At 50.3% G+C, this 23,308-nt stretch overlaps 9 protein-coding genes across 10 annotated transcripts; all 9 read right to left on the bottom strand.

Moving 5' to 3' along the window:
• Window positions 1-27: 27 nt before the first annotated feature.
• On the bottom strand, window positions 28-1,705 carry Pmar_PMAR000839 (heat shock 40 kDa protein, putative; the record flags this gene model as incomplete). Its single annotated transcript, XM_002778955.1, has 10 exons — window positions 1,489-1,705; window positions 1,327-1,425; window positions 1,204-1,282; window positions 987-1,154; window positions 875-936; window positions 692-818; window positions 544-648; window positions 187-291; window positions 116-142; window positions 28-51 (listed from the first exon to the last, which is right to left on the bottom strand). The coding sequence occupies exons 1-10, from the start codon at window positions 1,683-1,685 to the stop codon at window positions 28-30; spliced, it is 993 nt and encodes a 330-aa protein (XP_002779001.1). The 5' UTR covers window positions 1,686-1,705.
• A 181-nt stretch (window positions 1,706-1,886) lies between these two features.
• Window positions 1,887-7,234, bottom strand: Pmar_PMAR000838 (Chromodomain helicase-DNA-binding protein, putative; the record flags this gene model as incomplete). 2 transcript variants are annotated; one of them, XM_002778953.1, is made up of 22 exons in its annotated part: window positions 1,887-2,194; window positions 2,302-2,418; window positions 2,467-2,601; window positions 2,657-2,795; window positions 2,845-2,984; window positions 3,044-3,171; window positions 3,217-3,310; window positions 3,363-3,459; window positions 3,717-3,842; window positions 3,895-3,974; window positions 4,026-4,126; window positions 4,171-4,345; window positions 4,398-4,528; window positions 4,575-4,729; window positions 4,884-5,025; window positions 5,286-5,398; window positions 5,449-5,569; window positions 5,619-5,684; window positions 6,053-6,203; window positions 6,260-6,381; window positions 6,430-6,548; window positions 6,605-7,234. In XM_002778953.1, the coding sequence occupies 22 exons, from the start codon at window positions 7,232-7,234 to the stop codon at window positions 1,959-1,961; spliced, it is 3,318 nt and encodes a 1,105-aa protein (XP_002778999.1). In that variant the 3' UTR covers window positions 1,887-1,958. The 2 variants fall into 2 exon arrangements, with proteins under 2 accessions (XP_002778999.1, XP_002779000.1); XM_002778954.1 differs by having other exon boundaries at window positions 1,887-2,418.
• A 207-nt stretch (window positions 7,235-7,441) lies between these two features.
• Pmar_PMAR000837 (bromodomain-containing protein, putative) lies at window positions 7,442-9,868 on the bottom strand (the record flags this gene model as incomplete). Its single annotated transcript, XM_002778952.1, has 17 exons — window positions 7,442-7,474; window positions 7,526-7,626; window positions 7,675-7,739; window positions 7,793-7,949; window positions 8,000-8,151; window positions 8,200-8,312; window positions 8,358-8,402; window positions 8,455-8,509; window positions 8,556-8,650; window positions 8,698-8,799; window positions 8,850-8,952; window positions 9,008-9,133; window positions 9,182-9,284; window positions 9,333-9,422; window positions 9,471-9,587; window positions 9,710-9,768; window positions 9,816-9,868. The coding sequence occupies 17 exons, from the start codon at window positions 9,866-9,868 to the stop codon at window positions 7,442-7,444; spliced, it is 1,569 nt and encodes a 522-aa protein (XP_002778998.1).
• A 158-nt stretch (window positions 9,869-10,026) lies between these two features.
• On the bottom strand, window positions 10,027-11,748 carry Pmar_PMAR000836 (hypothetical protein; the record flags this gene model as incomplete). The annotated part of the gene is made up of 8 exons (XM_002778951.1): window positions 10,027-10,210; window positions 10,259-10,509; window positions 10,551-10,658; window positions 10,701-10,796; window positions 10,847-10,986; window positions 11,036-11,315; window positions 11,362-11,530; window positions 11,609-11,748. 8 exons carry the CDS (start codon window positions 11,746-11,748, stop codon window positions 10,027-10,029), a joined length of 1,368 nt encoding a protein of 455 aa, XP_002778997.1.
• Window positions 11,749-12,036: 288 nt separating this feature from the next.
• Pmar_PMAR000835 (conserved hypothetical protein) lies at window positions 12,037-13,947 on the bottom strand (the record flags this gene model as incomplete). Its single annotated transcript, XM_002778950.1, has 10 exons — window positions 12,037-12,069; window positions 12,139-12,251; window positions 12,300-12,461; window positions 12,529-12,645; window positions 12,693-12,827; window positions 12,927-13,107; window positions 13,236-13,458; window positions 13,506-13,576; window positions 13,625-13,749; window positions 13,797-13,947. 10 exons carry the CDS (start codon window positions 13,945-13,947, stop codon window positions 12,037-12,039), a joined length of 1,311 nt encoding a protein of 436 aa, XP_002778996.1.
• A 415-nt stretch (window positions 13,948-14,362) lies between these two features.
• On the bottom strand, window positions 14,363-16,024 carry Pmar_PMAR000834 (conserved hypothetical protein; the record flags this gene model as incomplete). Its single annotated transcript, XM_002778949.1, has 10 exons — window positions 14,363-14,450; window positions 14,499-14,640; window positions 14,697-14,950; window positions 15,006-15,079; window positions 15,125-15,186; window positions 15,233-15,338; window positions 15,413-15,497; window positions 15,545-15,690; window positions 15,739-15,878; window positions 15,928-16,024. 10 exons carry the CDS (start codon window positions 16,022-16,024, stop codon window positions 14,363-14,365), a joined length of 1,194 nt encoding a protein of 397 aa, XP_002778995.1.
• A 95-nt stretch (window positions 16,025-16,119) lies between these two features.
• Window positions 16,120-17,377, bottom strand: Pmar_PMAR000833 (Defective in cullin neddylation protein, putative; the record flags this gene model as incomplete). The annotated part of the gene is made up of 6 exons (XM_002778948.1): window positions 16,120-16,312; window positions 16,363-16,475; window positions 16,566-16,734; window positions 16,871-16,963; window positions 17,017-17,114; window positions 17,270-17,377. 6 exons carry the CDS (start codon window positions 17,375-17,377, stop codon window positions 16,120-16,122), a joined length of 774 nt encoding a protein of 257 aa, XP_002778994.1.
• A 1,303-nt stretch (window positions 17,378-18,680) lies between these two features.
• Pmar_PMAR000832 (hypothetical protein) lies at window positions 18,681-19,032 on the bottom strand (the record flags this gene model as incomplete). The annotated part of the gene is made up of 3 exons (XM_002778947.1): window positions 18,681-18,722; window positions 18,758-18,895; window positions 18,949-19,032. 3 exons carry the CDS (start codon window positions 19,030-19,032, stop codon window positions 18,681-18,683), a joined length of 264 nt encoding a protein of 87 aa, XP_002778993.1.
• A 201-nt stretch (window positions 19,033-19,233) lies between these two features.
• On the bottom strand, window positions 19,234-20,790 carry Pmar_PMAR000831 (hypothetical protein). Its single transcript, XM_002778946.1, has 8 exons — window positions 20,715-20,790; window positions 20,538-20,662; window positions 20,437-20,487; window positions 20,195-20,354; window positions 19,929-20,080; window positions 19,638-19,867; window positions 19,503-19,590; window positions 19,234-19,443 (listed from the first exon to the last, which is right to left on the bottom strand). Exons 1-8 carry the CDS (start codon window positions 20,779-20,781, stop codon window positions 19,348-19,350), a joined length of 969 nt encoding a protein of 322 aa, XP_002778992.1. The 5' UTR covers window positions 20,782-20,790; the 3' UTR covers window positions 19,234-19,347.
• Between the last annotated feature and the right edge of the window lie 2,518 nt (window positions 20,791-23,308).

The following is a 23,308-nucleotide window of genomic DNA, read 5'->3' as shown; positions in this document are numbered from 1 at the left end:
CATGATATCACACTATAGGAACTATCGTCATCCAGGCATGGCCTCTTCCACCTTATTGACCAAAGAGTGGCCTCAGCATTAGAATGAGGAACAGCCACGATGGGTTGGACATTACCAAGAGGACCAGGAACAGACCCCCAACCTGATCATCGACAACTTCTCACTAGACAATACCCCCCCTATTACCATCCTAAACAGTTGCTTCATCTGCTCCCAAGTTTCCGGACTCATTGGAGTGCTGCGTACGTAGAGGTCACCATATTGGCCCGGCACCGCCTCAACAGGCATACCCTGCTCAACACACACAAGTAGTGCTACCTCCCCTAGGACTACTCCCACTGCGATGCAAATACTACAAATACATACTTTGACTTCGAGTTAGCATAATTTAATTCATCACTGAGCGATACCCTATGCGAAGCTGACAGGAACACACAGAGCCCACCCCACCTCCCTATAAGACACATTAGATGGCTTCTAAGCACACTGCATGCCCACGCTACACCAACGACAATTCCAATTCCCTCGTGGCCTCACTATCACCTTTCCTTCAATCCGAATCTGTCCATCCCATAGCGTAGGAGCTCTCACCGTTATCTCCTTATTGTCCAAGCCTCTTATTCTGTACCCAGATCGACCCGTCACCAACTGACCAGAGAGCTCCACATACCATAAGCACTGCATGTAGTACCCATTCCATGAAAGTCAGGACTGCATATGTGACAAGATCGGCATCTCCTGATCTCACGAAGACGTCGTGAGGCTTCTCACGTACAACTACGTAAGAGACATCGTTGCTCGAGGAGGTGGAGCCAAAACTGACAGACAAATGTGCGACGCCTTGTCGTCGGCCATACCACTCTTCCTTCACTACCTAAGCTTCTTCCCATCATGGCATCCCTTAGGGATTCTAATCTCCGCTGTATGGCCATTCACCTGCAGCAAGCTGAGGACCTCCCCCGCAGCTCCTTGATAACCCATCTTACCGTCTCCCGTCGATTCGTCCCTTGATAGATCTCCTCTAAGCTCACATCAATAGGCACTACTGCAGGCTGTTGCGGTCGGCGCCCGAAACCAGGACCGCCGAAGCCGCCCATGCCGGGCCCTCCGAATTGGAACGCCATACCGCCCGGACCAAAACTCGTGTAGTGAACCTTCCACCACCCTCATATGCGGCCAATGGACGAGTCGTGACCCTATTACCCCTCCCCCCATTGGTCCTCCCATGCCTCCTCTTACTCGACCTCCGAATATATCTTCCATGTCGGCTCCTCCGAAGAACCTATCACGTTGTAATTCACCGAGTTACGGTATCAATAAGCCTACGCTCGGAAGAGGTCATTTGGGTCTATATGTTGACCACCAAAGCCGCCAGGTCCTCCGCCTGCTTGCATCTGCGGTCCATCTGATCCATACTGGTCATACCTACGTAAAGGTGGAGCATGCTTTTCCCTGCTTAAACCTAGCCGATGATCCGCCAGACATTACGCTGCACGCTTTTGAGAATCCGAGAGGACCTCATAGGCCTCGCTGATATCTTTGAACTTCTCATTGGCTTCCTCCAAGTTATCAGGATTCTTATCAGGATGCCACCGTATAGCCTTCTTCCTATAGGCCTTTTTGAGCTCGTCTTGGCTGGCGTCGCGACTCACGCCCAGTATCGCATAGTAGTCTTTACCACCCATTGTAGCCAATGAAAAACACTATTCATCGACAATACCACAACAACATCTAATCCCATCGCGGCGGCGGCCGACCTACTCTAAGCAGTTCTCACATATTTGACCTAAATGCACGTAAAATCCATACACGGTTCTACCGCTCCAATCGCAACTCCCAAAACACTGCACCTTACCCCAGGATGAAATTGAACGTAATACTTCATCTTCAATGATGAGTATAATGCACAGGCCCCGATTCACTTCTCTCATTAGCCATCATAACGAAAGCTTATGTCATCATTCGGACCCGTCTGCTCCTACAATAGGGGGCTCGAAGGCGACAGGCACATAGTCAGCATCATTGGGATCATCCTCCTCCTCTTCATCGTCATCATCACCCTCAGACTCTCCCAGCTTATGTCGCCGCTTTCCCTTCGTACTGCTACTGCTGCTCTTCCTCGACTTTCTGGAATTTTTCTTCTCTCCCGATTTGGGCGTCTTCGACTTCGTTGATTTTCGCCTCTTTTTTGGAGCTAAAATACAAACAACGTTATTCAACCATTAATCACTTCATGTTGGTTCGAATAACCATTTCATATATCAGCTCGAAATTTGTCATAGTCAAATCCAGCCGTGTTACTAGGTTCAGCACCATCCTTCTGTTCAACAGCCCCTGCACTCTCTGCCTGCGACGTGGTCGACTTTGGAGTCCGCCGCTTCCGACGCTTCCGAGTCACCGAAGATGCCGGTGTGATACCTACCATAGACAGCACTCACCCATACCACAGCTATAAATTGCTCCCACTCTTCCCCACGGGCTCCTCAATGTAAGCCCCGGCACCCTCTATTCTAGAATGCGTTCTGCGGAGTCTCCGACCACCACCTCCACCTCCCTGGTCACTATCAGCAACACTCACAGAGGCTGAATCAATAGGAGTATCTACATTAACCCATCATGAATCCACCGATAAGCGATAGTGAGTCAATAGCCCTACCAAAAAGTCCCGGCTTGGGCTGACTCTCTTTGATCGCATCCTCAGCCGCTGTAGTCTTCACCAACCACGCGGATATCTCCCTATGCTCCGCCTTCGTGAAGCCTCTCATATTAGCCATCATCACCAAACACTGGACCACCTACACCAAATACCACCTCTCATCGCCCCATACCCTACACTCTTGCTACCTTCTCCCGTTGCTCGGGATCAGTCATCGCACCATACCCCTCAACTTGCGTCTCCATCTCCTTCATGAACTGAGCCTTTGCCTCTGGCGAGGCGACGGCCGTCTCATCGTGGAGCTTCTGTGCCAATATAGCCACCGAATCTATAGTGAAAACGCATCATCCCAACAATCCCACCCCTAGCCCGACAACAGTAACTCACTTTGTCCAGCTGCCTCTTCTCCCAACATCTTAGACCAGAAGTCAGGGTCGTCCAGATCGATTTCAGCGCTACCTGTGACGGCAAAGGAGGTCTTGGAGAAAGTGCCACCACCGGAGGCTCGAGTGTATCTGAGCCATACGCTCTTCTATAAGGACCGACCCCGACACGATTACTTCACTAAACGAGACTTCTTCGAAAGGATATCCTCTATATTAGATTGCTCGAACTGCTTCGACTCCTCGTTATTCTCGAGGAGATAGTAAGCCCCTGCGAATAAGCAGAGGTGTGGTATGAGATCCATTAATTACTCCTTCCCTACCCTTTTTCAGCAACTCCTCTATCTCTTCCTTCGACAGGCCGCTTGCTCCGTGCCCTTTCTTCTTGCCTTCGCCATCGAATGCTCCACGCTGGAAGACCTGATTCCCACATTACCAATATCAAGACTGGCGACAACAGTGGCTCCTCTCCCTACCGTACATGCTACTCATCGTGCATTAGACAACAACCACTTCATATCAGTCACCCTAGTATCACTGTGTATACGTACGAGCCTCTTTCTCCGACTTCAGATTTTCTCAAAAACTCAAAATCATTTTCAGTGATTCTATAATACAGCGACTTACGCCTGTCCAACTCCCCACAACTTTCACTATATGAGACCACATCAACCCACCGCTTCGTTGATTCCAAGTTTCTGACTAGCTCGTTCAAACATCTGCGCTTCGTAGGTCCTATTAGTGACCAGCCGATACACCTTCACATCCTTCGTCTGCCCTATCCTATGGGCTCGAGCTGTTGCCTGACATACGCCAACGTTTTTTCAGACCCCCGTGTATACGTAAAGGGTCTACCTGTATATCCATTTGAGGATTCCAGTCGGAATCAAATATAATCACAACATCGGCTGCGGTAAGGTTAATTCCAATACCACCTGAGGCAAACCAATACCTTAACAGAAAGATGGGAAGGCACGGCTGCTCACCAGCTCTAGTAGAGAGCAGGAAAAGGAAAGCGCTTGATTCGGGAGTATTGAAGCGATCGATCGCCTCCTCCCTTGCCTTCGCAGTCGCCGAACCGTCCAACCTAGCATTCACCACTACCACCCAAGCCCAGCAAAAGAGCCCCACCTCTCGACACTGTATCCTCGATAAAGGGCATATCTCTGTATGAGGTCAAGCATGCTGAGAAACTGCGAGAAGAGCAGCACTTTATGGCCCTCTGCATGCAGCTTCGGCAACAGCTTGTCCAACAACACCATCTTCCCCGACGCCATTATCATTCGATTGAACTCCTGGTCCTTGTCTAGAATAGCAGGAAGCAGAAGTCAGCACCGAAAGAGGCCCCCTGCCCTTACTCTGACACATGGCCAACTCTCGCTCCTCCACACCATCAATAGTAAAGGGATGATTGCAGCATTTCCGAAGTTGGACCTCCAGGTTGATCAGGCTCGGCCCGCCACTCTTCTGTGCTCCCGAGAGATACGTTCTACACACTCACCATATTCCAAAATACACAACAACAACTCTATCACTTGTTCCGTTCGAATATAGCCCTGTAATAGGCCTTCTGTAACTTCGTGAGCTCCACGTCAATGATAGTCTCCTCTAAATCGGGCAACTCATCCGCCACTTCTTCCTTTAGCCGCCGCAGTAGATGAGGCCGCAGCAGTCTATGTAAGCTCTCAACCTGACACCATTAACAAGGATAGCATCATCACACACAGCTACGCTCCGGTTCAACAGGAAAGCCTCGCCTGAAAACCCGACTACTGCTATTGTCACTATTTTTACCGCTGACACTATGAGCTCGGAAGTGCTTGAAAACAAGCACCATAGATTACCTGCTTCTCCGTCTTCAACTCGCCGAACTCCTGCTCAAATGCCTCCTTGCTACAGAACTTGACAGGCTCTATAAAATGCAGTAGGGCCCAAAGTTCCCCGATATTATTCTGAAGTGGCGTGCCAGACAATAACATGGTATACCTGATACGAGAAGACACACTGAGGATGAGCATCGGCGATATCATCATAGCATTTCTCGAAAAACTAGAACTACTCAAACTGTTCCACCCAAAAAACAAGTAGTAGAAAGCTGATGATGCTGAATCGGCTTCCACTCGAGGATACCAACCAACTATTACATACCGAGTCAGTGATTACAGTGACATATACTACAGCATTCACAACGACATGTGTATCGACAACATTTCCCATCCGAGCCCCACGCTAGCACAGTACCCTACCGGCACGATAAGGACTCCATAACCTGGAGAGTCTTAGCTTCTCTATTACGGAGTCTATGAGCCTCATCTATAACCACATACTGCCATGGAATAGGCGCAAGATACTCTTCGTCCTGCCAACAACAGAAGTAGCGGAGGTGCGGTATGTAAGCGGCGCTCTCACCGTCATAATGAGCTCATAACTTGTTAAAAGAATGTTGAACTTGAAGTATGTGCTCTTCCTCAGTGGGCACGGATCGGGCTGCTCTGGATACCTCTTGCCGTTGAGCACATCATAGTCGAGGCTGAGGAATATCGCTGTTCGCTATTATACCCCGTATCATCACAACTCACGCGAAGTGGTAGAATTCAGAATCCCGGAGTTCCGACCGTCCTTCCCTGCCGCCCTCATCGTGGTAACTGAGAAGGAAGACGGACAGGGACATTGAGGAGGCGCCGCGCATAATCACTCGTAGGTCGTAGTATTAGGATATTTGCTCGCTGAGAACAGGAGTTTTCCCACCAATGGAGTTCACGACGGCGATATGAAGAACACTGGTGAGAAGTATATTTCACGGCTACTGCATACCACCGCGAATATCGGATTTCTTTTCACAGAGTATTCCGCCACTCCACATAAAACGGATGAAACTTTAATATATACAATTTTACATACAAATTCCGCTACAAGTGCACAGAAACCAATGGGAATTTCTCCAGAGTTTTCATTTCGTCATCAACACATATGCAAATCTTCCCTAGGGGGAAAACACGACACGACTACTCACTATAAACAGTTCATGTCCGTCCACTGGTCCGCCACCTTCTTCCAATGCCCCAGAGTCGACAGAGGCGCCACCACAAGGAAGGGCCCTTTCACTCTTTCTACCGTGAAAAGGTAATTCAGAAAGGCTATAGTAGTAATAGTCTTGCCCAAACCTGTAACAAGACATCATCACCTCCTATCTACCCTCATAGACTGCAGCCCCTCTCACCCATCTCGTCGGCTAGTATCGGATTCCTTCCTTGCTCCCAGCATTCTATCAGCCAGTTCAACCCCTCCAATTGGTATGGGAATAACCTCTGCCCTCCTCTGAACTTAGGAGGCGCAACATACCTAAGATGATGAACTTCCTGCACACTCTGTGATCGTCAGCGAGCCCACTTCCTCCCAGACGACCCGTCAGCAGCAGGGTCCATTGGCGGGGGTGCTTTATAGTCGCTGAACCTCTGAGCTATCATGGACTGTGCTATCATCGTTGCTACTCCAGGAGGCTCCTCAGTCTACAAGCACAGTAGAATTAATGAAACAGTTGAATACCATAATTCCGACAACTCACCTCTTCCTCTTCCTCCACTTTACTTTCGCTCTCTCTATGTTGACTACCCTCCTTCTTCACGACCACCTCTTCACTCTCTTCCTCACTACTCGGAGATTCCTTCCTAGTCTCGCTGCTGGTCATGCTCGGCATAGAATCAGGAGTCTCGAGAGACGAGCTCTCCTCAGTCTTGGCAGTTTTCTCCATCACTGCAGCCTCAGTAACACCCACTTCCTCGCTACTCTCTGACTGCTCCTTCCCCTTCTCCCCCCCATCTCCCTGTGGATCAGCCGCCTCCACCAAAGGCGCATTCTCCTCCTTTACCAGTTTCGAGTTGTCCTTCTCCTTCTCCTCGTTACCAGCCCCACCATCTTCCTTCCTCGCTTCAGAATCGACACTCTCTCCCGTCTTCACTCCTTCAGCCTTTGATTCCTCCTCCGTTGTATTGACCGCAGTTTCGTCCCCTTCCTCAGCGCTCCTCTCCTGTCCACTAGAAGCAGCATCTCCTTGATCGTCCCTTTGAGCCTCCACGACAGCACCAACCGGTTTCTCCTCTTCTCCCTCTACCTCCTGCTTGCGTATTGCAGGTATCTCCGTGTAGCGATGGCAGCGATAAAGGAGATGCCTCCAGCGTAAAATGATGTCCACCATATTCTGGGGGCCAAACACGTGAAGGAGAGTGTCGGCAGCAAAATGTAGAGGGATCGCCGTAACACGGTTCTGAGACCATAAGCCGGTACACGACAACAACAACGAGACGATCGAGGTCCCGGGTTCAATCCCTCCCTCCGTCAATTCTCTCTACTCACGTCTTGTCTATTTCTGAATGAATGAATAACACTAGCTAAATGCTGCCTATTATTCGCCAGTTGATTGAGCAACACCGGCCACCTAAGGCAACACCGGCGTTCGACAAGATCAAAGCCACTACAATGGAAGTACGCTATCCGAGCAAGACCATATTCTTGATCGTTTCCACTTGAACTTCTGCAGCCCTCCTCTTCTCCGCTTGCAACGCTCTTCAGTTTTTCTGATGCTCCAACCTGCCACATGTCCAACACCATTGCTTTCCCTGCAGGACAAGTCCCTACGCTTGAGATGGTGCTGCCCGGCTTCAACGCCTTCAATGGAGCTCGAGTTCCTGGCCCATATATACCTACCATCATGAGCAGCATCTGGCCGAGCTAGCAAATACGGGCTGCGGTTCACCTTGACAAAGCCGGAAGGCGTTCAATCAGCTGAGGAGGCATCTCTCTGAAGTGCACCTCATGACCAGCGCCCTCAAACACCAGATTATCAGCAGCTGCTCGGGTCCATATCTCCATCTCCCTCACCAGTTGAGGAGTCACCGTCTCCATAGTAGCAGCTGCGAGATGCCGCGAATCCCCAAAGGTGTGGTATGAACATGCAACTCACCTGGTCCAGCCTGGGGATTCTGAACATAATCCGGCACCCTCGAAAACTTATGAAAATTGGTTATTGCAGCTCGTGCTTGCTTAGTCTGCAAGTCTTCTTCGAGCTCCCACGTAGCTTCATCGTACCCCAACCCTCGCCATTTCACGCAGTACCTCATACTCCCAACATAAACACGCCCACCCGCTCATCGGTAGTAGTACATCCGACAGGGTCCATCTAGATTCAATAACCTCTCGAAGGTAAAGTCCTTCAAAACCTCCTCAGCGTCGGGCTGTACACCATCACTCCAATGCCAGTTCAAATTGCGAGGTATCTAGTGAGCTGAGCTGATCCATCACAGCCACGAGATAGACTCTACTGTGGATATCCCCTTCCCATTATGTCCTCCTGCTTCCAGCTCGGCCTGCCATCAACACTGTTACTGACCCTAGGAAACTACACCACTGAGTACTCACCTTCTTGCCCTCAACTCCACCCGGCTGTCTAGACAAGGCCGCCCATTCTCGATACCTGATCCACAGTCGAGTAGTGAGATATACCGAAGCAGTATACTCACAGTTTGTCGAAGAGCGCCTTAAGCATGCCCATCTCTATACAGGCGTCCGAGTCAGGCGCGTTATAGTATTGACAGTTGTTGGCGATCTTTTGTACCTGCTCCCGCCCCACCCTACTTTAAGCACCTAATGCTCTCATCTTACGTCCGCCCAAAAATCCTGAGGTCCACTGTATGCATTCAGATAAAGCTTCACTTGTATTGTTGTCAAGTCCATAGGCTCAGCGACGAGCTGGTAGTAGTCGGGCTGAACGAACAGCCACAATAGGTGCGATATAAGACAACATAGGAACTCACCAAGCCATGCCGGTCCGGGTCTATCGGTCGTAGGAACCAATCAGCATACTTCACTCCTCTTATGTCCAGACACATCAAGGATGCTACTATCTTCAGGCAGTATCTACAGCCAGTTAAAAAACATGACGAGTAATATGAAAAGAGCTTGAACGACTTACGCTTGCCACGACGTCCTCTCAAGTGCTGCAGCTCTAGCAGGATAAACAGCCGCGAAAAGATCAGTAGTGTCAATAACGCGCTCAACCTCGAGATACCTCACATCGTAATGAGGGTTGTAGTGATGCCTGATAGCCACTACTCAACGCCGATACGACTAGCGTGAAGACACCTACGTTCCCGCATCACTATCATCGTCTGTTTCTGGCGGTGTAGCTCCTGTAACGGAACCACGCTTCTCCAATTGACGCTTGAAGTTGGCAAGCTTCTGCTTAGTACCTTGAGATGATGCTACAGCGAGCTACCCGTAGATTCCTTTGACCATACCTCGATGCTCGTTAAGTTCTGACTCTTTCAACGACACTAGATGCAAGTAGCTCTGGCCCTTCAATTTACACATATACCGGAAGTCCTCACCTACAACATGAAAAACTTTCACCCGGGATCGAACCCGGGACCTCCTACCCGGCTCAGGCTCGTCATCAGGTATGACTGGGCGTCTATAGACGATCTGTTCTACAGAAGGATGGACAACCGTGGGGATCTCAGAAGGGTCAAGCGGTGTGTCCTCCTCATCCGCTCCTGAAAAGTATTCAACGTTGTCCGGTGTACCAAGCACCGCATAGCAATGCAGCAGTATCGAGCTCTCTATCTCAAATCAACTGCACTCGCCATAATAGAGAATTCTTCCACAGTAGTCCCACCTGGATCTCCAGCTCTCAACATCGCCTCGAAAGCTTCATCGTCATCGTCATCAAATGCTCTACAGAAAAACACGTGGGATGCCGTCCCTACAGAGGCTAGCCCTACCTAAAGGAGTTGGTAGCGCTGGAGGTACGTTGACTTCGGCGCTCAGATGACATTGTTTAAAACAGGGGCCATACTGAGCATATAATAACGAGGCGAACCACAACCCATTGAACCCAGCCACAACGCCACGTGACAAGGTAGCCGGTACTAGTACTTCTATTAATGTACGAAATGCTACAACGACGAATGATAGGAGTAAATATACAAGTGTTTACGTAGTGCTGTTGCTGCCCATAGCCAGCATCGAGGAAAGGTGTGCTTGTAAGAAGTCGAGCAGCTCTCTCCGACCCTTCCTGGCATCGGGCCAAGATAGGACCTCATTGATGGCCAAGCGGATAAGGTTACTATCCCCTACTGCAGGCATCATAGCAAGTACTCGGCACTTGATATCAGGCCTGAGCAGCAGCTATCACAAGGAAGGCTTCCCTTCACATCTAGCCTACTGTCCTCCATGTTTCTCGGCTAGTTTCCGTATAAGAGTGTACCGCTCCTCCGCCGAAAGACTGCTTCCTACCAACGCTGCGTGGAACAGACACAGGGTCTTCACAGAAGGTGCCGTGGCAGATTCAACGACTGCATTGAAGTCGCATTGAAAGGCCTCTCCCTCCAACATGGCCTCTCTCGCCACCGGATACCGAGGAGGCCCACACTGCTGATGCCACATCATACATGCCAAAGGCGCCGTCAGGTTCAGCTGATAACAACAGTAGCGATTCCTCTCGATCGACTCACTACCTTCCGACAACATTCCTTCAGAGACTTTACTATCAAACGGCAAGCATCTGGAGCCGGCCCAGCCAGCTCTAAGCTCGTTGAATACAAGGCGCGGACCAACAGCTGAGCCTGATCAGCCGTACTTCACACCACCTTGCAACGGAGCCTTACCTCATCTGTAGCTAGGATGACCAGACAACACATGTTCGATAGCAGCCCATCAGCTCCTCTCCGTCCTGTTAGGTACAACGCAATCTCCGAGAGCACCTGAGGAGGCAGAACTAGAGGTCTATCAAACCACACTCAATACGACCTACCAGTGCTAGACGGTTCCGTAAGGCGATACTGTTCTCGACACCGCAAGAGTAGCAGAAACGCACTACGAGCTTTGACGCGGATACTAGGTCGCCGCTATCGAGGAGAGGAAATATCCCAGCTATAGGATCTGATATTTCACCTAACAGCCGAGTTGGGCGAGTATATGATCATCATCATCCTAGTACTACCCTCCTCCCCTGCGGCCTCCTTGTGTTTGTGTTTCTTCTTCTTGCTTCTACTACCCTCCTTTTTCTTATCACCAGTATCCCTCCTTTTCCTCTTCTTCCCCTTACTCTCCTCCTCCTCCGCCTCCACCACGTCCTTGCTACCACTACTATCCCTCACTGCCCCCACGGGCGAGGCTTCCACCTCCATGTAAGGAGAAGGAGCCGCTGAACTCCCCGAACGCGCCTGGCTCTGAACCTCCATCAGCCGACTCTCCAACACTTGACACCTCTCCCTCTCCGCCTAACAACAAATACAATGTCCAACGACAATACTGCCATGAGCATACGTCTAAAGCCTCTCTCAAATCAGCAGTCTCATCAGAGGTGTCCATTCCCAAAACCCCAGAGACGCCTCCGTTCACTCCCATCGCTGCCGCCTCCTCAGCCTCCTGCTGCTTCCTGAAGGCTTCCAACTGCAACCGCATCTGCACCGTCTCGGCCTGCAAGTCATCATACCTACCACAGAGTTCCTCCTCTCCCTCATAGAACCCAGGTCGCTCTGAAGACGTGCAGTGAGGCCCATCCGATTACTACGCTTTCTTCAACCTCTCCTGCTCCTCCTCAGCCTTCTTCCTATCCACTGTCTGCAGAGTCAGATTGAGCTCCTTCTGCTTCCGTAGCTCCTCCTTGAGATTAGACAACTTCTCCCTTAGAAATGCCGACTCGCCCGTCATTGCTCAACTACTGATGCCGTCAGCCACTATCAGAACACCAATAAACGACCATGGGCTCAGAAATTCTCACAAGTAGCCGCATAGTTCATCAGGAAACATAGTCGACCTCCCACCGCTAAACTCAACGACGATGACCAATCCATGGGAAACTTTTTGGCAATCACCAGAGATGCTCAAACCCTACATATCCGTTCATTCGCACCCAAATTAACAAAGTCATTTCTAGTGTCACAAGTTCGGGGTGACTTGACACAGGCTTGACCGTTTACCGATGACGAGGCCTCTTCGCTATCCGCCCCATACTGCCTTGGGGTACCACAACTATACAGGAGCCCACTCCTCCACGTATTGCAGCATGCCGACTTACCATCGTCCAGCAAGCCACCTTACCCCCGCTACGACGGCCCATACACCATAGCCGATGGCGAAGCCCCAGCCTGTAGAGCCGGCAGCTACGCAGGCAGCAGCAGTGATGAACAGCAACCACGAAGCCAGAGAGGGATCTACCACTCAACCTTCCCAAGGACGGATTGGATGCCATAGTGACACACCTTGCAGCTCTAGTAGGAGATTTCCCCTCTCCTTCAGTGACTGAACGCCCAACTCCCCAGCTGCTATACACAGCATCGGCCCTAAGACTGCCCCGGGGTACACGCGAAGGATATGCAACAGTTGAGGGCCGAATATCAGGCCTATACATAGCTTGAGAACGCCTGACAAAGACTGTCTTCCACACGCCCCTACCCCACATAGTAGAGAGAACACTCCCCCTCTGCCCACCCAGCATAACAACACTAGTTCCCGTCCTGGCACCGAATCTATACTGAGCAGCCAAGCCGCCACAGCCATGGCAGCACGGCATAGCTCCGAACCAACACCCAAGCAGGTTCATCAGACCTAATCACTACCGCTTCCCACCCTCTCTATGGCCCCTGCTGGCTCACCAACGCTAACTGCCATATGCCTAGTGCTGCCGCCTCTACAGTCCTCCCCAAAGAGTTCCCTTGCCAAGGCGCATACCGATATCACAGAGTTAAGAAGAGTGAGAGGCAGCTGAGGCAGACCACCGTTGAGGATACCTATCCAGTGACAAGATCCACAGGTCGACTGCACTAAGGCGGGGCCACCAAAAGGCAATGTACGAATGAAAAAAGCCCAACTAAGACGAATAGTACTACCGTCCAGCCAGTCCTGCCCACTTATCGCGACCACCGAGATGTTCGGGCCGAACCTGTCGATGGGAATCTCCGACCAATAGCACGTAATGGTGATGATGAGGCCCAATAGGAACACGATCAACGCAGCTGGGGGAGGAACTCGTAGTGGCGGTGATAAATTCAGCAAAACCAATAACGTCACCTGCGGGAATCGAACCAGATACCTCTCACAGCATTCACCTCAGTCGAATCATAATAATCCTTATAAAGCCGAAAACCAACAAATATCATCAACATAAAATTCTCCTCCCACAATAGCCACCCTCTCACAGAGACGAGAAGCGCTAGTGTGAAACTGTCAGTCTGCTCGACAGGATTCCATATCAAGGATCCATCCACATGCCGAACCAAGAGGTACCTGTAGGACCTGTGCTGCCGATAAATGACGACTACCGCGTACATATATCCCTTGTGGAAGAGCGACACTGCCAGACCTAGCTGTATGCCACGTACGATAGACAACGGTATAATGTACTCCAATACTGTCGTCAAGCTAAGGCCAGCCTTTCCCCACTTCAAATTCATCTACGCCTCTCTCACTTCAACAGTCCAAGTGCGAGCACTACTGCTGACACGAAGATGCCCGCTGCTGCCACTGCGCCCAACTTCAACTACACATCTCACGATAGTAGGCAGCGGGAGGAGGAGAAGGAGACTACCCCCTGTGCTATCGCAGCAGCGGCAACGGTCTTCATAGGTTGTACGGGTATGGGGGCATCGAACAGAACACCAGAGGCTACATTGTAGACACCAGTGAATATCAGGATAGTGCTGAAATCCAGGCCTAAGAGGAAACCAACCAGTATGACCAATACAGCAGCAAACGTTTACCTGCTGTGATAGACATGCCGACTGCTAGTGGAATAAACGTGCCGAGATCACCGAGAGACCCACTGAATTCGGCAAGGGTAGCTTCCTTCCAATGCCGCTTGCCCCGCCTTACAAGTTCCGATCGCCATCGAGCACCCCACGCACAGGGCATCAGATAAAAATATGAAGACTAAAGATTCATCCCCTCACACGTCGCCAAGAACCAATAACGTTGAGTGGCTGACTTGACCTACACCCCCAAAGTGATGCCTGATCATAACGATGAGAACCTCGCCGAGAAGCATACCCAGGTGGTAAAGGCGGAGTAACAAATCAACATGTGGAAACGATGAGGAACGTAATCCCACCGACCTCCCAAGACGTCCGCAAACCATAAAAATCGCCATCGTAAAATTCCTTAGTGCGTTGAAGAGTTACCGCCCTCGTAAGAGGCAGCACAGTTCCGACAAGTCAAGGCCGCATACCAATGAGAAACATTCATAGACAGCATGCTCATGGTGGATCCTCATCCGATGGGCCCTCGGCGTCTCATCAATTCGCAGATCTCAATAGGCGTCAAGTCCGACCTACTCCTCAGACCTCCAGCCTTGGCAGACATATGGTCGTGTAGAGATACCCCCACCATACAGAGCATCGATACGACTATCAAAGCAGCTGAGGTAAGAGCCCTCTATTACTACTATTGCTACTCCCCCCCCCCACCCATCAGAAATGCCACAGTCGACTGCCTTCCAGACTCTTTGATCTTCCTGACCAAGATCCGACTGCCAGCCCAAGCCCCGCTGAAGCTGAGCAACCACACCACTACTGATGGTAGCAGGGATAGGCGACCAAGCAGGGCGAACTGCAAACAAGTACCTGAGGAGGGCCATGGGATGACGGGGCTGAGGTACTCCCTACTGCTGGACGTGAATAGTATCATCCATATGCTAGTGGCAGTGGCAGCCTGGGGGACCATGCCCAGTTGGAGCAGCAATGGACCCTGACACCCAGCACTGGAGAGCTTCCCTAGACTGCGGTACTGCACCTTTATAAGGCCTCCACCTATGCCAAGGCAGCCTGCACATACCCCAGCGAAGCAGCTCAAGAGGGAGTAGATGATGGTATTGACTTTGTTATAGACCACAGGCGAGGGAGGAAGGCCGGCCTCATCCCTGAGCTCCCTGATTATTATACTGCCATGCAAATGGGGTACCCGGAGGCTCTCACTGTTGACGGAGGAGACGCCCACGAACAATACCAGTAACGAGGATACACGAAACGACGACCGTAGATACCATAGCCTGACAGGCATAGGAGACCGCGTTCCCTCCCCTCAAGAGAGGTACCTTCTGAGCTGTCCCTCCACACAACAGTTCAGCCGGCCCCTCAGCCAGGTAAAGTAGAGCGCCTATATAGCGGTCAACAAGTGAGTACGCTATGGTCATCACTACTACCGTTAGCAAGCCAGAGCACAAATAGTGCCCAAGCTTTCATGGGCTGGAGACTAGCCTCTTCCTGGAGAATCCTGCTCGCTTTATCGACAACACTACGATCCACTCCCTAAGGCGCGACAACCTCCTTTGCCATTGTCAGCAACGACGCAGCACCGAGGAAGGGCGAGCAGAGGCTGATACCAGAAGGCCCATCTCCGCTCCACCCAGACCGTCCTCAACAGAGGCATCTCCCTCCAACCGTCGTCGTTGGATAGCCTTCCTAAACCTACTATCACGGGCACTTTCAAGTATTCAGGAGGGCTCCCGTAGTACGTCAAGGCTGCTGTGATGGACAATACCAATACCAAGCAAGAGAATATCTCTACGCTGGTCATCGCCACGTTGAGGTACACCCCAAGCATACTACCAAGTAGAGTAAGCGGCTCCAACAAGAGCCCGATGTCCAGGTCTATCAAAGGCTAATAAAGAGGGCAACACTCGAGAAAGGCCCGCCCACTCAGCAGCACCTGATCATATGTAGGATGTCTCTGACGTAGGTTGAATATCGTAGCACTGACTGCGACACCATTGATTGCCACTTTAGAGAGAGGAACCGCCCAATGGGCATCTCCCATCACTGCCACAAAGGCCGGCATATACAATGCACCTGTACGAGCCTAGCACTATAATTATGACCTTGTCATGGCTCCAGCTACCTCCTCCTATACCACCACCGACTGCCACAGCCGCGCACCCAAAGGCCGAGAGACCAGCCAACACTACATAGCTCAAATCTGCCGCTGGTGCCGACATTGAAACATAGCGCTGCTGACCCCTTCCCTGGGAACTAACTCGAAGTGACCAATCAAGTGCAGAAAACAAACTAGTACATCCACGTCGAGCAAGTATCACTGCATCTCCACATCACTGCTGCTATCATCAGCAGCAGCGCCTATTTTCTTCTCCCGATCAGGGTCCACAAACCAAGTGTAGAAGTCATCAAGCATGACAGGCCATGCACCGCCTGCTATATCATAGTCGGATCTCATAGTATCTTCATCTCGCATAGCACCAGTCGCAGCTTCCCAAAGCATCTGGTAACTGTCAACAGCACAAATCAACAACCACTTCAATGGTTTGATTTCACTCACGTATCTTTGCTGACATTATGACGACACTCTGCCTTCACGAATTTTTCCCACTGAGGATAGAGCGTCCAGTGAGGCTTAAGGAAGATAGACCATAGCTGCAGACATCCTTCTATCTACACGAAGAGTCATCACCAGGGCAATGCACACCCGCAATGACAAATGCATACATAACAACAGACAGACAGATTGGTCGCCATTCTCACCGGCAATGTTTTTGCACCAGAATCCAGTGAATACGTGAATGCGTATCGATATATCTGCTCGCTTGAGTTGCGGTCCTCATCAATCTCTCTCCGCAATTCCGGCAGAACATTACGCAAACCATCCATCGAGTCCACTCCGATTCGCTGCATACCGTTAGTCCATTCCGACCTAAACATTCACCGCGTCTGGGGGGATTCCATCCAAGACTAATCCTAGCGAATTCTGTCAACCTCGAAGTGAGGTTCTCACTGATCGACTGCATTTTCCAACAAGCCACTGCAACCATTTGCTACCCTACCATTACTTTGTAAACTCGCCCATGGTTTCTGCCTGACAATAGTATGCTATCGTCAGCCAAGCTTCGTCCATGGGATCATTGCCGAGATCATCACACAACCTATTGGCGATGCCATCCGCAGATGCAAAAGACAGAGGGAGATCGGAACTCACCTTTCAATTCCATCTACACCGATTGCTCGCCCTTCTGAACCTGCAGTACTGACAGAGGCATAGTCCGAGAAGAACCGGCCGAGCTTAGAATTGTTGACCTGAGCGATAGTCCATGAGCTATACATAATGCAATGCAGAATACTTCACCAAGCGATAATGTACGTGCTACGAAAGTCTACGATTCACTGAACCCAATTCGACCATTCGCCACTCTCAATCTCAGACTGCACGCTACTCAACTTCTGAGATGTACCTTTCGACGTAAGATGCGCTGATGCTCTTGCGTCTCAGGGGTGGCTGCGGCCCGATGACCGTGCCTGCAGCTGGTCCGCTTCAGCCGTTTTGTCGGTGGACTGGACATTAGAATGGAACACAACAAGCTGCTGCTGAGAAACCGCATCATAAAATAGTCGCTGTGACGGCATTACGTTGATTTATTCAGGATAACGCTCTGAACGCCACCCGGTCTGCCAGTCGCAAACTACCACGACTCGACGGTGAATATGAAAATGGGCATGGACAGCGATGATGGACTGACATTCACTTTCCAGGGACGATTCAATGCCCTCAGGTTCAAGTAAGAGGCGCACAGATGGGTCCTTCGAAGCGCTGAGGGAGCGGGCACGTCTGTTGTCACTGGTATCAGGCTGATACCTCTTACTCAAGCCGTTAAAGCGTTGCTGTAACGCTGTTACTCCACATATCACTAGAGCCCGGTTCGGGCTGCCATAATTCACTTCTCGGGTGCAACGACAGTCTTGCCACGATATGATGAGATTATGTGCTGTTGTTGCAGCACATAAACGAAATCACGATTGACCCACTGTGTCACGCGTTGATATCGGTTCTGTAGCGGGCATGATGCAGCACGCAGAAAGTGACCCAAGTCCACCCTTACCAGAAACCCCTCACAGCCTTGGCCACCTCTTCATCGAGGAATTGTGCTGGCATTGCGGATTGCTGATCAACCAGAAGCTCACTGAGCTCAGCTTGAAGGTAACATGTTTTCATGTTACAGTCCAATTAACAGGACCCGGATGCGTGTTCACATCTCAACGATGCGATGCCATAGGTTGGTAATCTTGGCATGCTAGAGGGCACTACCATACAAACTGAGATAATAACTAGCCACAAGATTTTCATGATGATACGTTACGTATCATACATATTGATCTACCGACCACTACGTATCATCAGTACTGGTCGGTAGCGTTGAGCAGAAATGTAAGGTATGTTGAGATACGTAATTCTCAGGCGTACGCTGGAAATAAGACCGGCGTCCAACCTGGTATTCGCCAGCAGAACACTATGTTCGCCAGACGAAGCCTCTCTATGTCATAGAGTCTATGACAGATAAGTCATGGAATAAAAGTACAATGGTCGCGTGAGAGGTTCCATAAGAGTGAGGAATACTCGACTCAGGTAAGAATGAGCGGTAGATCCGAAAATTAATTAGCCGAAAGGCTCTCTATTCTCCACAATAATACCCGGTGATTCAGGCATCACCAAGGATTGAGCAGAGAACTTCGAAGTCGTATCATACAATTCGGTGGCTAACCCTTAATAGGATGAGCAGCTCGCAAATCATACTATATTAATGAACGAATTTCTTTCTTAGCACTACCACACCCGGATGAAAGTGCCACCTACTTTGATCTTATTATTCAGAGAACGATGGGACCGATAACGTCCAGAAGGATCAGCTTCTGAATGCAAATATCCTAGTATACCGATCCCTGACCCTATTAGGCCTTAACATACCAGTGGCGATGTTCATCGAGCTTTTACAAGATCCTGCCCCCGGTGCCCCATCTCGATAGAACATATCCAAAGCACACTCCAGAGACCAATGAGAACGCTGTAAATATGATGCTGCAACCTGAGACCAGCCGTCTCCGAACCGGACAGGAAACATCACCCGATTTTTACTACCTCCTCGTTAGTGCCACTAATTTCGGCGAACTCATCAATCAACGCACTCTGCCGCGCTGTCGTGCCACGATGGGATGCAGACATCACTGGAAGGAGAAACAGAACTTTCAAGCTACAGGGATAAATCAGCTGACGTCATCACCCTCCCCTCTCAGCTACATGAGGATCACCATGGCAGACTACGGCGTCCCAAGGACCATTAGCGAATATTTATTACGACTCAACTCAAGGTGTAATGAGCCAATGCGGCCTGTATAGGTCTTATGCTAACATCAAAAAGAATGACATAGTTACGACTCCAGATGACTAAGTTCCTTTGGGAAGGGCATGTGCGCCCAGATATAATATAAAATGAGTTACCGACTGTCTAATGTAATGGTGCATGGAGTCGCACCACTCTTATAAGAAACCATTCACGGGGCTTAAATCCGCTGAATCTGCTGAGTCAATCACGCCCTCTTCAACGCGTAAAGTGATAACTTCGGGTTCAATGACCTGACAACACGAACGATCCATGTACATATATATGCTCTCCTAATTTCAGTAAAAACCACCTCTTCTTCCACCGTGTCGGCGACTTTGGAACGAACGTTCTCAGGGATCAGGGAATCCAATGAGGAACGACACAATGGACAACACAACCTGTTAAAAGGGAAAGCTCTCAGTAGGTTGCCATAAATAAGACTCACTTCCGAGATTTGCAGAACCACTTCGTCAAGCATTCATGGTGGAACCCATGATGACATGCTCGTAGATGACAATCACTGCCCGAATCAAGGCATATGGCACATTCCGAGTCTGGAGCTCGTGAGGACGGCGTCGACCAGACATCATCAGATTCATCACTCTCGCCACCATCATTAAAATACACCACCAGCGGCAGCAAATCTCGCTTCACTACATCTGAGTCAGCGGGTACCTGGAAATCAATCCAAGCCGACACTCGAGGCAAGGACGGTCGAAGCAGCGTACTCTCATACCCTGAAATAAGGAGTCTCCTGCAGATTCAATCCCTGGCCAGCAAATTCGCGATTATTCTCTCTCCACCACTGTCTCGCAGAGGCGTGTGCTTGGTTCAGCCCGTGCTCTCGAACTTCTTCGATTGAAAGATCATTCGGCCACCAAGATCGAACTGAATCAGATTCATGCTGCTCTTCTTTCAGCTAAAACTTTCCTCCGGAGATTTGGAAATAATCAGCCGAAAAACCCTCAGTTGAGCGACGCGGACCATCTAAGCCGGTACTACCAGTTAAGATAACATCAACATCCATTGCGACTTCAACAACGCATACATGCGCTGGCCGGCCGCCAGCTGAAGCTCTTGTAAGCTCTATCCCACCGCCCGGGCGACAAGACAGCGGACAAGCAGCCGAAATAACCCTTCGTACGTAAGAGGAGAAGAGCGACTGAGCCAAACGAGAATAGAACAACCCGACGTATCACGAGATCATCCAAGATCTCTCCAGCACTAAATATCGTCAGACTTACCCAGTAAGACGCGATACTCGACGACCGTTTCGGTATTATGGGGTCTGCAACCTGACGATACAACGAAATAGGTCAATGAAGGTCGTCCATCATGACGATACTTGGCCGGATGGAAGCAATTCTTCCGCTCCTCCATGAGTCGGCGATACAGGCGGTGCTCTCGTGCCACGTCCTGGGAACTCGATCTCATTCGAGTCTGATATCTCCCAATCTTGTGACTGCATTCCTAATCACGGTGTAAGCGGATACCACGGCCTTCGACAGCATTCGGGGCCTACCTTGAGTATAGTCCTCGGAGGCACGCGCTCGTGGTAGATGCGAAGGGATAATTAACCGAGAGGGCATACAAAAGAGAAAAAAAACTACTTGGAGTAATGACATCTACACCAAGGGATGTTAAAAGCGTCCGAACACAACATAATCACCAAAACCGAGGACACCCGAAATCTGAAGCCTCCAAAATGGAGGCCTACGGAAACTTACTAAGCGGCTGCGGCTATCACTATGCCACTACCGAGACGGAATGCTTGATGAGAGTCTACCTCTGAAGCGAGTATTGCGGTGGCATATACCAACATCTATAATGATCAGAACACTCCGATAGCGGCGCGTCAAAAAGAGTTTCCCCTACATTACTCGGCCGACCATGATCAACGACGCTAAAATTAGGCAACTCGGCAAGCATAGAAAAGGCTTTATTCAGCATACACGATGACACACAGCAAATGATGCCGTCAATGCCAACGAGGAGCAGACCAATTATTTTCAAGGGGGCTTTCACTAACAAGATTCGTGCCTGTACGGCTTCTAGGGTTGAGTCAATGGCAAAATCATGAAATACCAAAAAAATATTTAATATTACATCGAGATAGATGCGAGTAGAGCAGCAATGGAAGTACAGTAAAATGAGGAGGGGCAATAGCGACTTCAGTACTGAGGACAGTACTTCCACGGAGACGCAATCCAATACGCAACTTAGAAGATCAGCAACAAACGCGGTTCGAATTGTGTTGTGGATGTGATAGTAGTAGTACCATATGAAAACGAAGCAACGAACAGTGAGAAGATTTCAGGCAGTACAGCCTAAGACAACTACAAACCCTAGATTCAAAAGTCTTGACCATCAATTATACGTAGACCATTACACATGGGAGCGACCAGATACGGGACTAGGAGGATGGTCAACTTGATGGACCATACCCCCTTGACCAGTGCCCGGTGGCATACGTGTATGATAATACTGCATCATATGACCATTGCTCTGGTGATAGTAACCTTCATAGTAGGGCGCAGCACTGCTGGTGGGGTAACCATAAGGTTGACGTAGTGATGGCTCCACCTCCCAGCGGCCTTGATAGACCCCAGGATGATGATGAGGCGGCAAGGACTGCTCTCTCGAGCAGTGAGGGACCCACGATGACAGAGCCACGTGTGCCGCAGAGTAGTCCTCCTGGTGCGTTCGGGTGGGCATAGTATATACGCCATTACATTGAGAAGAATGGCAGTTAACACTGCCCGCAAGAGCAGAAGTATTATACTGTTGGGGTGGTTGTTGATATTGGGTGGCCGGGTAGATATGCTGACCAACGGGCATACCTTGCCAAGACTGTATCATCCCATGAGCATTTTGCCCTGAATAGACTTCTGGATAGTAGCAGTACTGAGGTGGATACGTGACCGGAGAGCTCAGCGGAACGTCCGAGTTTGGTGAGCAATCACCATGAGAAGAACTCCCTTCCACAAGTGCACCAAAGGATGGAGCCGGCGCACTGTAGTAAACACCAGAGTACAGGTGGGTAGCATTATAGTAACCATGTGGTGCTGCCGTCATCGGGGGCTGAGCATAATTTACCCTCGAATCCGTAGGGTAATAACCGTTCTCAATACAGGGCGGCCCATAGTAAGGCCCACAGGGACCATCACATGTACCAACCATAGACTGTTGGTGTTGTCCATCGTAAACCCACTGAGCATTGGGAGGCACCTCTGAGCACCCCTGGACAGACCGACTGCTGCTACTCTCGCTACCAGCAAGAGTCGAGGCATCGCCGCTGTCTCGCATCCGTGCTTTAGGGTAATCATGAGTGAGCAGGTTAGTATTGGTGCAACTCTCGGATGAGAAGGGAGATACCGAGTCGGACGAATTCAACAACCGCCAGGTCGGCCTGCCAGCCCACCGAGGCTGTGGCAGCATAGGCGCCTTAAGCCTCGGATACTGGGCATAGGGATCTTTGCCCTGAGACGGCATCAAAGTGAGAGAAATAAACACTACGATGGAAACTGTGTGAGGCTTGGGAGTACTCCTAATTCGGGCACCAACAAAGACACTTCATGGAGGTCCGCAGACACATCCCATGCGAGAGGGTACGCCCAAGCACAACGTCTTGCACACTGCAAAGGGCGTGGCACCTGCGTGCTCGTAGTGCAATGTGCCGCAGCAGAGCGACGTATAAAGCGCGCGCCCCGCGTCTTTTTCGAGGCATTCGAGGATGCTTCCTGTCGCATCGCCTGTGGTGTTTGCTAAGATTGTCCCCACCCTTCCTCAACAGTTACTCCATAAGCTGTTCCTAACATGTACGTAGAGCCCTTCCGGCCAGCGTCGGGGGATGCCTTGGACTCTATCCTCGAGGGAACACGCAAACGAGCTTCTAGTTTCGGGAACGACATGTTGGCGAGATCTCCCCTGAAACATACAGTGGAACATCAGGAGCTACTACGACCATCAGAGTCAGGAGGCGATAGGCGCTCTTCCATATTGAGACGGGTATGTCTCTATCCTTGCATTCTTCATACCACCTAAGTGCTCCCAGCTTTGCAGCGTAGACTCTCGCACTAATGAGAGAATCGCATTTCTGCTACTATTGAGATGCAC

This window comes from Perkinsus marinus, assembly GCF_000006405.1.
Source record: "Perkinsus marinus ATCC 50983 genomic scaffold scf_1104296948084, whole genome shotgun sequence".
Lineage (NCBI taxonomy): Eukaryota > Perkinsozoa > Perkinsida > Perkinsidae > Perkinsus > Perkinsus marinus.
This window is presented reverse-complemented; position numbering and strand designations above follow the sequence as displayed.

Excerpts from the sequence above, each read along its gene's own strand:
- Pmar_PMAR000831 (XM_002778946.1), bottom strand. The coding sequence starts at position 20,781 with ATGCCCTCTCGGTTAATTATCCCTTCGCATCTACCACGAGCGCGTGCC. Across the intron at positions 20,488-20,537 it reads AATTGCTTCCATCCGGCCAA|GTTGCAGACCCCATAATACC; the intron begins GTATCGTCATGA and ends TTGTATCGTCAG. Across the intron at positions 19,444-19,502 it reads CCGACACGGTGGAAGAAGAG|GTCATTGAACCCGAAGTTAT; the intron begins GTGGTTTTTACT and ends TCGTGTTGTCAG.